The 13,880-nt window shown below is 41.2% G+C and overlaps 1 protein-coding gene across 1 annotated transcript; it reads right to left on the minus strand.

Moving 5' to 3' along the window:
* Nucleotides 1-496: 496 nt before the first annotated feature.
* On the minus strand, nucleotides 497-13,651 carry LOC138870221 (uncharacterized). The gene is made up of 5 exons (XM_070148014.1): nucleotides 13,544-13,651; nucleotides 13,140-13,315; nucleotides 12,821-13,043; nucleotides 12,166-12,423; nucleotides 497-589 (listed from the first exon to the last, which is right to left on the minus strand). The coding sequence occupies exons 1-5, from the start codon at nucleotides 13,649-13,651 to the stop codon at nucleotides 497-499; spliced, it is 858 nt and encodes a 285-aa protein (XP_070004115.1).
* Nucleotides 13,652-13,880: the final 229 nt, after the last annotated feature.

Consider the following 13,880-nt stretch of genomic DNA (forward strand, 5'->3'; position numbering starts at 1 on the left):
CGAATCGACCCATGCTCTGTCCGGTTCCTTCAGGTAATAACAGGGTCATTAAGGGGTAATTTGGGTAGCTAGGCTTGGGAATCTCTTTGTAACTGCCCGGGGAAGCTTCTAGGAAGCTAGGGTGGGGGGCTATCTTGAATTCTAAAAATTTAACTAAGGGCACCTAAGCTAAAACAAAAATTAGAAAAGGCGCAAAGTGCAAGTTGAGACTGCCCTACTCTCTTGCCTATAAAGGCATCATTTCTTGACTTTCAAGGTAGATCCAAGAGACCTAGGAGAAAAGATCCAAAAAATTAAAAACACGACTAAGATTTTCAGAAAACTACTGTTCTATTGAACTCTTTCTTTGATTTTTTTTAAATTTGCTGAAGCCATTTCTGATTCATCTGGTGTTGAGATGGATTGAATTTAGCTGTTTTAAGTTTGGACTAAAACCAACTGAGTTACTACTCGATTGAAACTATTTTTGTGGACTGGCTGAGCATCATTTTGGTTTTTAAATTGGTTCACTGGTTGCTTCATGCTGTTGCTCTTTGCTATTGCCGCTAATCCTTAATCCCTGTTTCCTTCCATCTTCAGGTACATGTCCCTGATTTAAGCATGTAAAGAATAGCTTATGAAGTGTTTTTTTGAAGGGAGATGAAGATTATGTTTGTCGACGCCCCTTTTTTCTCTAACCGTGGGGTCAGAAATCAGGTATACGACATTTGGAGGACAACTCTATTCCCTTTCGAGAATTGGGTTTAGAAGTTGAAGAGTCGCCACCTAATGATTATAGTGCATTAGGACACTTTTTGAAAGAGTTTGAGATGAAGAGACTAGAGATTAGGGTAAGGGCTAGAAATTATCCCGAAGGGAAGGTGTTAGGCACCCCTCAGGATCCACAAGTGTGGTTCCCGGCCATGCTACAATTGTGACTTTACAAGTAAACAATCAAGGCTCAAAAAAGGACTTGCATACAACATTGCAATTAGGTTGAAACTTATGAAAGTAAGTAGAAAGAGAGCAAGGATTTGAAAAAGTTTAAACAACTCTAAAAGAAGCGAATAAAGAAGAGGGGGTCCTAGATTTGTGATTAATATGGATCACTTCAATGCAATATCCAGCAATCACTCCTCAGAAGAGGGGTCGCACGTGATATTAGCGCACCGGTCATCATATCCATATTCTACCCTTCCCGCCCCGTTAAGGTATTAAAGCGCAAAATGGTATCGTTACTTATTACATCTATTACCCGTCCCAATCCTATCAATCTCGGAGTCATTGAGACTACTAATCCTGAAGGGGAGGGAGTTGAGGCTTTTATGGTTTTAAAAGGATAAAATTCTAGGGTGACAAACAAAACACATAAAGCAAATATGGTAAAACACATAACAGTTGAAAGGCTCAAATAAACCTCTTCAAGTCAGAAAAAAATAGAGTTTAACATGTCTTACATGTACTGATTAGGTCTGAATTAAACTTAAAAAATGCATGAGGCAGACTGATTTATTACATACTTCAGATAAGAAATCCGAATCAGACCTGCCTACTGGTTGGAATTGTCAAAGACTGATGCACTTATGGCTTTTACCCTAAAGCTTGCCTAGGTGAAACCTATAGGCATGATATCTAATAATGCAAGTATACTGATTTTATGGAAAAACTTTACTGATTTTAGGAAAAAAAGGGATCCGCAGATTATAAGACGGGTTTTAGATTCGAAACGAGGCTGATTCAATTAACGAATCCTATAAGCATGGTTTCTAAGTGTCATTGATCTTAAACAATTGCAAGAATCCTATCGACATGATATCTAGGCGTTACTGATTATTAAACGTTTATAGAAGTGCAGAAGTCATAGAGGGATGGTGTCTAAAATACTGATTCTTATTTAAACTGTATACATGTTTGCCTAATGATAGATGCATATGCAGAATACAGAAAGTCCTATAGGCATGGTGTCTATATGAGAATGCAAAAAATCTTATGGACATGGTATTTATGTGAGAATGCAGAGTTTCAATGATTTATAAAATGCAGAACTTTAAAACATAGTAATTCCTATAGGCATGATCTCTAGATGAGATGCAGAATTTTATAAATGATAACCTCTGTAGGCATGATATCTACCCCTTGCATGCATAGTTCCCCACCCTTTTCCACTAGCCGACCCCAAATGTTTATTACAAGATTATTACAAACCAAAATTGATAAAAGAAAAATAAAATAAAAATTACATCAGAAAACTAAAAGTCCCAACCAAAGTGAGCCTGATTCGTACTTCTGTCTGAAGCATGAAGTAAACCAACTCCAAAGATCAAGTTCCAAAGCCTTTCTCTTATTTGGGATGTGTCATAGTTCCCAAGAGTCTCAAAGGGGCTTCGGGCAATGCTTAATCCCAAATATATTTCAGAATCAAGGACATAGTGCAGTGTGGAAGGGCCAACCCTCACATGTCCAAGTTTAGAGGGAACTCAAGGTCCCAAAGCAAGGCTCACAGGAGGGGGGAAGAACTTAAAATCTAAGAGTAGGTGCAAGTATAGGGGAGGGGGAGTGATGAGCTGGTGGTCATGCCAAGAAACTTGAAGTACTGGCACACCCCTAACCAACTTGTCATTTCAAGTTGAGGAGTTAGGGCTTATTGAAAGCCAGGCTCAGGCCTGGGCAGCCATTTAAGAGGCTACCAGATTATGAGCCTTAACTCAGCATACATATGGGGTAAGGGTAGGGGATTCATAACAGAAACAGTAGACAAAAGAAAAGTGGGCAAAGGACATGATCAACAATAAAACCTACTGACACTCTTTACTTGGGGTTAAAATTCCGTTCATGGAAAACAACTCATGTTGCCATGCCCTGAATCCCCATTTACAAACACATAGAGGGTAAAGGTACAAGGATCAATCATTCGCAAGAAAGTAAAGCAAACATCAGCATATGAACATGTCAAACTTTGCAGGTAATAGGCATAGATGTAAAGGTTTTAAGTAAGCACATTAGGATGATTGCTAGGAAATGAATCAAGACATACCAGTTAAAGAGCAAGAGCATGATACAAAGTAGTAGTAGTATATTAGCCTTGACTTTCACCCAGCTAATAATAAGCAGGAGCATAGAACAATAGTAGAGAAGAGAGCAATAGGGAATGCAGGTTTTGAAAGTAGTAGTAATGTGTAAGAGTATGCAATTCGAAGTGTGTTGTAAAAGTATTGAATTGTAAGTTAAGGATGATCAAAGTGCAGAAGGGTCGTGCCCCTTTTATAGTGCAGAAAACAAGTGAGAAAATGTAAAGAAATAACATTGAAATCAACCTCGCTTTAGTTAAGGGATTCTGATTTCACTGGGTAAACGCCAATTAAGGAAAGCAGTTTTGATTAAAACCTTTTCAAAGTAGCACAAAAGGGGTAAATACAGAGAAGTTATTAAAGGAAAGAATTCAATAGTACATGGCTTGGAAAAAATAAGGAAAGGGAATCAATCAAACAGCCAGGGAAATCAAAATTACAATTCAATTCGAATGAACCCAAGTCAGGAAAAGGTAAAGGAGGTTCAATTAAAGAAAAATCAGTAACAATCAATCAAACCCCATTAGAGGATTTCAGAATCAATCAAAAACCTTTGAAGGCAGAGTCCTCATATATAAAGCACACAAATATGTGAATACTAGAGGGGCTTGCCAAATTATTTAGAAGAGAGTTTAACAAAGAAAGGTTCAGAATCATAAGCAAGAAGAGGTATAAGTCTAGTTCGCAGACTCACAATGAGTCTGAGAGTCCAGGGTCCCGAAGTGGAACCTAACTCGCACACAAAAGATCAAAATGCCAAGAAATCCCTGAACCTTAGGGTTTCGAGTTGAGTCAGACAATAGAGATGAGAAGCTTCTCAAACCATTCAATAGAGGCTCAGGAGTCTTTTCCAAAGACTTATGAGAAACAAACAGACATGATACACAGTCAAAAGCATGGAGAACACATTTTGAGAAAAACTCAGAACTTAAACAAGTTCAGAAGAAAAAGTGATACACACTTAAGAAGTAGTAGATGAAACACATTTAGCAAGAACACAAACAGAGTTCAGTAAAGCAAACAAAAATCGAAGAACTTAACAGTAAACACATATAGTAGAAGAGTAATGAAAACATAACAAGGATAATCATGTGAGCACAGAAGTAACATGTATAAAAGAAAAGTAGAAGGACAATATAGGCGTGGTAGAAAAGAAAACATACGAACGTAGTATAGACGCATACATACAAAGAAAAGAAAAGAAAAGGAAGAGCCAGAAAAACATTTTAAGCTTTCAGAAACCCTAGATCGGAAAGAAGTAATTTTTGAAAGAAAAATTGGGGAAAGCATTTTCAAACTCCAGTAAAGCACAAATATAGCATATATTTAAAAGAACAATTAGAGAAAACCTTGAATAGATAGGGTTTCAGAGGAACCCTGGAATGAGAAAGGCTTGGAAAGATGCCCGATCTAAGTCGGATGAGGTCAGAAACAGGCTCAGAAAACCAAGAGCCACCGGTGCAAAGTCGGAGATGGCCGGAATCTTCGAATCGGTGAAGGTCTGAGTGAAGACCTTCGAGCATCAGGCATGCAAGAGCCGGAGGAGGTGAATATAGGTTGTCCATGGCCTGAGAAGCCATGGATTCCGGTGAAAACACGGTGAAACAAGGCAGGATAAGGCTAGGGTTTGAGATAGTGGAGGGTTGTAGAGGCGGTGGTTGATGAGAATGAGGTAGGGTAAAGGGGTCGTTTGAATTAAAAAAGGAAGGGGATGAGGGGAGCCGTTGATCTAAAAGATCAACGGTTGGGATTAAAAGAAAACCGGGCGGTTCGGATAAATGGGTAAAGGGGTTGGGTTAAATCGGAATTGGGCCGGTCCAATTGGGTTTCAAAATTGGGTCAATTAGAGTAATAATTTGGCTATGATTGAAATACAATGGGCCAGATTTTAAATAGCCAGGTTTTTTCCCTTTTTATTTTTATAACCATGGTGAAATGATCTTGAAAGCAAATTAAAAGTACTGAGCCAATAAACAATATATAAATATTAATTTAAAAATATTAGAACCAATTTTACAATTATAAAATGCTATTAATCTTAAAGTAGGCTACACTTGCAATTATATGCAATTTAGCTTTTAACATACCAAATAAATTTGTAAAAATGTACAAAAAGTATATTAACTATATTTTGGTATAAATATGGGAATAAAATAAATTATTCACCAAAACTGATGATTTTGGGAATAATTATGGATTTTGCACTGCTAAAATAGACAATAAATTGATTTCAAAAATCTTAAAGATTAGGACAAAATACCAAAACTCTTGGGGCATGCTTATATGTGCATGTACATGCTATTTTGAAAGTATTTTGTATAAAAATACATATGGAAAAATTGGGTATCAACAACTGCCCCTCTTTACCCGGGAAGGATGAAAGAGTTGTCGGGTAAATATAAGATGACCAATTTTGACCGGAAGTGGTGATTTGAAAGGTGTTTTGACCAAGCTCTGGTTCCTGCACTGCCTACATATTCCTGGTCTCACAGGAGTCAAGCCATATGTAGTTCAGGATTTATTGACGGAATATGCTGATGGAGATTTTCGAAAGGAACGGACGCGATGTTTATGTTGCGAAAGGTGGTTGAAATCTAAATAGACTACGGGAACCGGAGCGGGATCGCTCCTGCTGAGACGGCTGTTGATAGTCAGTGTACCGGCAAGTGAGCAATACAAACATATATCGTGCATAAACTTAAACGTGATGCAAGTTCCCGTTGGACCATGAATGCTGTCTTCAGACGGGTAGGATGATGTCCTTGGACCATGATGTCCTGGGCCATGAAGCGTATGATAAAGGATTTGCAGGCTATGAATTGACGTTCTCGGGCTATGAGAATGATGCCTCTAAACTATGATGCCTTTAAATAATGATATGCAAAAGATAAAATGGGGTCCTCAGGCCATGGCATGGCGTTCTCGGGCTATGCAAATGGTGCCTCCGAACAATGACGCCTTTGGACAATTTGGTAATCTTTCAGCCCATGAAATGTAGGATTCGGCGATATTTCAGTCGATGCAAGACGTAAATAAAAGGTGGCGATATTTCAACCATGCGAGAAAGATAAAGTGGCGATCTTTCAGCCGATGCAGGATGGAGACAGAGCTTAGTCTCGGAAGGCAGGAAGGTAGCCTTATGAAAAATGCAGAAAAATGCAGGATGGAGACAGATCTTAGTCTCGGAAGGTAGGAAGGTAGCCTTATGCAAAATGCAGAAAAATATAGGATGGAGACAATGCTTAGTCTCGAAAGGCAGAAAGGTAGCCTTATGCGATGCAGATGGAGGTAGAGCTTAACCTCGGAAGGCAGAAAGGTAGTCTTATGCAATACAGAGAAATGCAAATGGAGGTAGAGCTTAACCTCAGAAGGCAGAAAGGTAGCCTTATGCGATGATGATGGAGGTAAAGCTTAACGTCGGAAGGCAGAAAGGTAGCCTTATACAAAAATGCAGATGGAGGTAGAGCTTAACCTCGAAAGGCAGAAAGGTAGCCTTATGCAATGCAGAGAAATGCAGATGGAGGCAGGGCTTAACCTCGGAAGGCAGAAAGGGAGCCTTATGCAAAATGCAGATGGAGGTAGAGCTTAACCTCGGAAGGCAGAAAAGGTAGCCTTATGCGATGCAGGAAATGCAGAAGAAGACAGAGCTTAGTCTCGGAAGGTAGAAAAGTAGCCTTTTGCAATGTAGGAAATGCAAATGGAGACAGAGCTTAGTCTCCAAAGGCAGATAAGTAGCCTTACGCAGATGATGATGGAGGTAGAGCTTAACCTCGGAAGGCAGAAAGGTAGCCTTATGCAAAAAATGCAGATGGAGGTAGAGCTTAACCTCGGAAGGCAGAAAGGTAGCCTTATGCAAAAAATGCAGATGGAGGTAGAGCTTAACCTCGGAAGGCAGAAAGGTAGCCTTATGCAGATGATGATGGAGGTAGAGCTTAACCTCGGAAGGCAGAAAGGTAGCCTTATGCAAAAAATGTAGATGGAGGTAGAGCTTAACCTCGGAAGGCAGAAATGTAGCCTTATGCAAAATGCAGATGGAGGTAGAGCTTAACCTCGGAAGGCAGAAAGGTAGCCTTATGCAGTACATGAATGTAAAAGGATGATCAGTAGTAAGATCTTTTAACTGATAGCCGATTACGACAATATGATTTCTGGGGAGATTGTGTATGGATAGCAATTGCGGGCAAGTGATGATTCTGAGAAGTTGCATTCTTGGGAAAGTATGCGTACATAAATATACCTGATGATATTGCGAGTCGAGTGCCTACATCCAAAGAAAATCGTGAGTTCTATGAGGGGAAAGGTTAGTTCGTCTTCCCCAGGATCTTGATGTTGTGTGTCATTGGGGTAGCGTCACTAAACAACAGCAATTCGGATAATAATTATGCATGATTTAGTAAATATAACGTAAGTATATAATCGAAAATAGTTTTCTTTAGATGATCCAACGACTGTGATGTGGTTCAGGACATTGCGACCTCTTTTCTCTGGAATTTTGAGGGTCCTCCTCAAAATTCTGCCCTAGTTTGCTGAGCGGACATTTTTGACGGCTGTGCTAAATGACTAAAAAACATCTTTGGAATTTTGAGGGTCCTCCTCAAAATTTTGCCCCAGTTTGCTGGGCCGGCGCTTTTGGCGATGCATGAACTAAAATTAACTTCGGAATTTTAAGGGCCCTCCTCAAAATTCTGCCCCGGTTCCAATAGCGGGGGAAAATGGAACTTTTATTAAATTATGACCGAACCCGTAGGGCTGCCTACGTATCCCCTCTTAAACGGGAATCAGGTCAGGCGTAGTTCAAATTACATCGTTAAGGGAATCATAAGTGGTTAGACATAATATCGTTTCACTGCATCTGAATTGATTGGCTTCGGCCAGACTTCCCCATCCATTTCTGCAAGAATAAGGCTCCTCCAATTAGAACCCGGTGGACCATGTACGGACCCTGCCAATTGGGAGAGAACTTCCCCTTGGCTTCGTCTTGATGTGGGAATATTTTCTTCAACACCAGCTGGCCCGGTGTAAACTTCCTTGGCTTAACCCTTTTGTTGAAGGCTCTGGACATTCTGTTCTGATACAACTGCCCGTGTCAAACCGCATTCATCCTTTTTCCATCTATAAGGGCTAACTGCTCGTAGCGACCTTTTACCCATTCTGCATCATCCAATTCTACTTCTTGTATGATCCTTAAAGAGGGGATTTCTATCTCGGCGGGGATGACCACCTCTGTACCATAACCAGCATGTAGGGAGTTGCTCCGGTCGATGTGCGGTATCCCAATAAGGCGAATGATAACTTCTCATGTCATTGTTTGTGCCTTTCGACCATCTTCCTTAGTATCTTCTTGATATTCTTGTTGGCTGCTTCCACAACTCCATTCATCTGAGGCCTGTAGGCTGTAGAGTTCTTGTGTTTGATCTTAAAAGTTTCACACATTGCTTTCATCAAGTCGCTGTTGAGGTTGGAACCATTATCGATGATGATTGATTCCGGAACCCCGAACCGACAAACAATGCGGTCGCGGAAGAAACCCGCCACAACCTTCTTAGTGACCGCCCTATGTGATGCTGCTTCGACCCATTTGGTAAAATAATCGATTTCCACTAGGATGAACCTGTGCCCATTTGATGCGGCAGGCTCAATAGGTCCGATAACATCCATTCCCCAAGCGGCGAATGGCCATGGTGAGCTTGTCGCAGTGAGCTCATTTGAAGGCGCCTTTATCATGTCTACATGTATCTGACAACGATGGCATTTGCGAACATACTGGATACAGTCTGTTTCCATAGTCATCCAAAAATACCCTACTTGGAGTATTGTCACGACCCGGATTTCCCCACCATCGGGAGTCGTGATGGCGCCTACTAACGGAGCTAGGCCAGCCAAACTTTAAACATTCTCTGATAACTTCTCAACAATAACCATATACGAAAGCAATTAAATAAATAAAAAAATGGAAGACTTTAAGTTTGTAAAACTGAAATTCAAATGCGGAAGTTTAAGACAAATCTCTACCCAAAATCTGGTGTCACTAACTCATGGACTGCTAAAGAGTGCTACAAACAAGTCTGAATGGAAATACAAAATATCTGTCTCGGTACAATGAAGACAAACTAAACATGGAGAAGGACTTCGGCCTGCTAACGTCAGCTAGGCTACCTTGAAGTCTCTGGACTGAAGTCAGCTCCCGATCAATACGCTACTGCTGCGGTCCTAAAGCTGCTCCGGTACCGTAATTTGTGCAAAAAGCACAGAAGTGCATCATCAGCACAACCGACCCCATGTGCTGGTAAGTGCCTGGCCTAACCCCGGCGAGGTAGTGACGAGGCTAGGACCAGACTCCAGATAAACCTGAGCAGATATATAATATGTTGCGGAAAATAAACAGGAATAAGCAGTTTAAAATGGGAGGGGTACATGCTTCGGGGAAACATATCAAGACCAACAAAAGAAACTTATTAAAATATGAAAGGACAGCTCAATACCTACAACGATACAATAACAATACTGTTGCGATGCGCAACCTGATCCCTTATCATTTAACATCGTTACGGAGTGCAACCCGATCCACATATATATAGATGTTGCGACGTGCAACCCGATCCAATATAATATCTGTTGCGGCGTGCATCCCGATCCAATATATATATAGCAGTTGCGGCGTGCAACCCGATCCAATTCATTATCTTGTGGTAGGCATACCACCCACTCCCATTTCATCATATCCTGTGGTAGGCGTACCAACCACTTCCATTTCATTATCTTGTGGTATGCGTACCACCCACTCCCATTTCATTATCTTGTGGTAGGCGTACCACCCGCTCCCATTTCATTATCTTGTGGTAGGCGTACCACCCGCTCCCATTTTAGTTCATCAATATCGTCGATGAAAACAATCACGAACAAATCCAAATAGGGAACATAAGGAATATACTAACTTCTCGGCAAGGGAGAAACAACTATAACCAAACTTGTTACCACCTAACTACCTCAGCTACATCTAGACTTGTTACAACACCTAACTACCTCAACTATATCTAAACTTGTTACAACACCTAACTACCTCAGCTATAACCAAACTCGTTACAACATCTAAATACTTCAGCTATAACTAAACCTATTACAACACCTAACACAAAGTATCATCAACCTAAGCATCCGTAATATCAAATAAGACCACAATGCAAGGGAACCACAACTCAACAATAGCCTGGAAAGGGTGCAACGTGATAATCTCTTCCCTTTCTCACTTTTACTTCACAACTCCCTTCACCACTCGAGCCAATACTCTAGAGTTTCAACTATCACTTATACTTTCACAATTCGTTACACAACTGGAGTCAACGCTTCTCAATGTTCATAGGTCACAATTCTTTCCACAACTTTATAGAAATCTTCATCAAGGCATGAATATTACAACAAAATCATGGAAATCACAATATAAGACTCACTGTCATGCTTGACACCAACGTATAGATACTCGTCACCTTGCCTATACGTCGTACTCAACAAGAAGCAAGTAGCAAATATGACTCAACTCCTAATCCCTCAAGCTAAGGTTAGACCGAACACTTACCTTGAATGCTCCAACTCAAGTCTCGATTATAGCTTTACCTCTCGAATTCACCACCCAACCGCTCGAATCTAGTCACAAATTGCTTGAATGCATTAATAATTACTATTGGAACTAACCCCAATGCATAAAAATAGTTTTTACAAGGTTTTTCCCAAAAAGGTCAAAATACCCCCGGACCCACGTGGTCGAAACTCGAGGTTTGAACCAAAACCCGGTTACCCATTCTCCCACGAATCCAAATGTATGTTTTGTTTTGAAATCAGACCCCAAATTGAGGTCCAACTTCTCAATTTGTAGAAAACCTAGGTTCTACCCAAAACACTCAATTTCCCCATGAAAATATTTGATTTGAAGTTGAAATCATGTTAAAAGATGTTAAGAAGTGAAGAAATTAAGTTAGAGATCACTTACCAATGGTTTTGGAGAAGAAAAGTTGTTTGGAAAATCGCCTCTTAGGTTTTGGGTTTTTGAAAAGTGGAAAAATGACTGAAAATCCCGAATATATATACTTTTGCTGGGGGCTAGCGCGGACCGCGCAGAAATGTACCGCGGTCGCGCCGTGGGAGGGAAGAAGTGGGCTTTCTCTGAACCCACCCAGCGCGGACCGCATTGATTTCGTGCGCGGCCGCGCTGGTCGACCCTCTGAACTCCACCACGCGGACCGCATAGAAAAGCACCGCGGCTGCGTGGCTGCCAGCGCGGACCACGCGGAAATGACCGCAACCGCACTGGGGCCTGCAACATCTGAACCTGCATTTTTAAGCCTAAGACCTCCCGGACCCCACTCAAAACTCACCCGAGCCCTCGGGGCTCCAAACCAAACATTCACATGATCTCGAAAACACTTTACAGACTTACTCGTGCGATCAAATCGCCAAAATAACATCATATACAGAGGATCAAGCCTCAAAACTCATGATTTTCTTTCAACTTTCATAAAACTCAAATTCCTCATTTTAAGTTCGAAACACGTCGTATGACGTCCGTTTTTAGCCAAACTTTACAGATAGTGCTTAAAACATATTTAAGACTCGTACCGAGCGTCGGAACCAAAATATGAGCCCGATACCACAGTTTTCTGATCAATTTTCTTCTTCATTTTCTTTAATAAATTTCAGGAAACAATTTCACACAAAAATTCATTTTTCGGGCTTGGGACCTCAGAATTTGATTCCGGGCACACGCCCAAGTCCCATATTTTTCTTCGGACCTTCTGGGACCGTCGAATCACAGGTCCGAGTCCGTTTACTCAAAATGTTGACCGAAGTCAATATTATGCATATTAATATCAAAATTCATCAAATTTCTCACATAATTTGCATATTTCAACATAAAAGCTTTCCGACTACGCGCCCGGACTACGCACGCAAATCGATGCAACTAAAAGCAAGGTTTTCAAGGCCTCGGAAGCACAGAACAAGGAAGAATTACGGTGATGACCCTTTGGGTCGTAACAAGTATCTTCTTTGCTAAGACAAAACCATTTATGTGCGGCCCGCAGATCCTTGCATGCACTTCGTCCAATAGCCTGGACGCTTCTTTTACTTCGACACACCTTAGTAAACCCAAATCGGGAGTCCTCCTGTACAGGATTCCTCCACTGTGAAAAACGTTGCTGGATAGCCTACGAAGTGTACGCTTCTGGGTAGCGTTGGCAAGTCCTGGATATGCCCTTGTTATCAAGTACTCCTTGATGTCATGGAACCATGGTTTTCTATCCGCTTCCTCCTCAATGTGGGCACAATAAGCTGGCTGATCATTAATCTTTACTGGGATGGGATCAATGAAATTTGTATCTGGATGCTGGATCATGGACGATAAAGTAGCTAATGCATCCGCAAACTCATTCTGGACTCTGGGGACGTGCTGAAATTCTGTCTTTGTGAACCTTTCCCTCAACTTTTGTATATGATGCAAGTAGGGAAGTATCTTAGAGTTCTTGGTTGCCCACTCTCCTCGAACCTGATGTATGAGCTAAATCCCCGATCACTAGCAACTCCTGAACGTTCATGTTAATGGACATTTTGAGCCCCACGATGCAGGCTTCATAATCGGCCATATTATTGGTGCAAAAGAACCTGAGCTTGGCGGATACCGGGTAGTGCTGGCCGGTTTCTGATACTAAGACTGCTCCTATGCCAACTCCTTTGAAATTTGCAGCTCCGTCGAAAAACAACCTCCAACCATCATAGGATTCTACAATATCTTCTCCTATGAAAGATATCTCTTCATCGAGAATATATATTTTTAGGGGCTCGTATTCTCCGTCCACGGGATTATCGGTGAGATAGTCCGCCAAAGATTGCCCTTTGATTGCTTTCTGGGTCACGTAAACAATGTTGAATTCACTTAGTAGGATCTGCCACTTGGCGAGCTTGCCAGTTGGTATGGGCTTCTGGAAGATATACTTCAGAGGGTCCATTCTGGATATGAGATAAGTAGTGTAAGCACAGAAGTAATGCCTCAACTTCTGAACGACCCAAGTCAGAGCACAACAAGTGCGTTCTAAAAGAGAATACCGAGCCTCGTACGGTGTGAACTTCTTACTGAGATAGTAGATGGCTTGCTCCTTCCTCCCTGTTTCATCATATTGTCCTAGAACACAACCAAATGCTCTATCCAATACCACAAGGTAAAGCAATAGGGATCTTCCTAGCTCAGGCAAAACCAAGACCGATGGTGTTGACAAGTATTCCTTGATTAGGTCAAAAACTTTCTAACAATCATCAGTCTATTTGGTAGCAACGTCCTTCTTCAACATTTTGAAGATAAGTTCACAAATGACCGTGGATTGAGCTATGAACCGGCTGATATAGTTGAGTCTTCCTAGGAAACTCATCACGTCCTTCTTGTTCTTTTGCGGCGACAATTCTTGGATAGCTTTGACCTTTGATGGATCCAATTCTATTCCTCAACGACTCACGATGAAACCCAATAATTTTCCAGCAGCAACCCCGAATACACACTTGGCAGGATTCAGTTTCAGATTGTACCTCCTCAGTTTGTTGATGAACTTTCTTAGATCTGCCATGTGATCCTTGGCTTTCTTGGATTTGATGATGACGTCATCCACATATACCTCGATCTCCTTGTGTATCATGTCATGAAAGATGGTAGTCATGGCTCTCATGTAGGTGGCACCAGCATTCTTCAAACCGAATGGCATCATTTTGTAACAGTACATTCCTCATGGCGTGATGAAAGCCGTTTTCTCTTCATCTTCCTCATCCATCCATATCTGATGATACCCAGCGAAACAA

Source organism: Nicotiana sylvestris, chromosome 6, assembly GCF_000393655.2.
Source record: "Nicotiana sylvestris chromosome 6, ASM39365v2, whole genome shotgun sequence".
Classification (NCBI taxonomy): Eukaryota; Viridiplantae; Streptophyta; class Magnoliopsida; order Solanales; family Solanaceae; genus Nicotiana; species Nicotiana sylvestris.

Excerpts from the sequence above, each read along its gene's own strand:
- LOC138870221 (XM_070148014.1), bottom strand. The coding sequence starts at position 13,651 with ATGGCAGATCTAAGAAAGTTCATCAACAAACTGAGGAGGTACAATCTG. Across the intron at positions 13,316-13,543 it reads GAAAATTATTGGGTTTCATC|GAATACTTGTCAACACCATC; the intron begins GTGAGTCGTTGA and ends GACCTAATCAAG. Across the intron at positions 13,044-13,139 it reads TTCACACCGTACGAGGCTCG|AATGGACCCTCTGAAGTATA; the intron begins GTATTCTCTTTT and ends TCTCATATCCAG.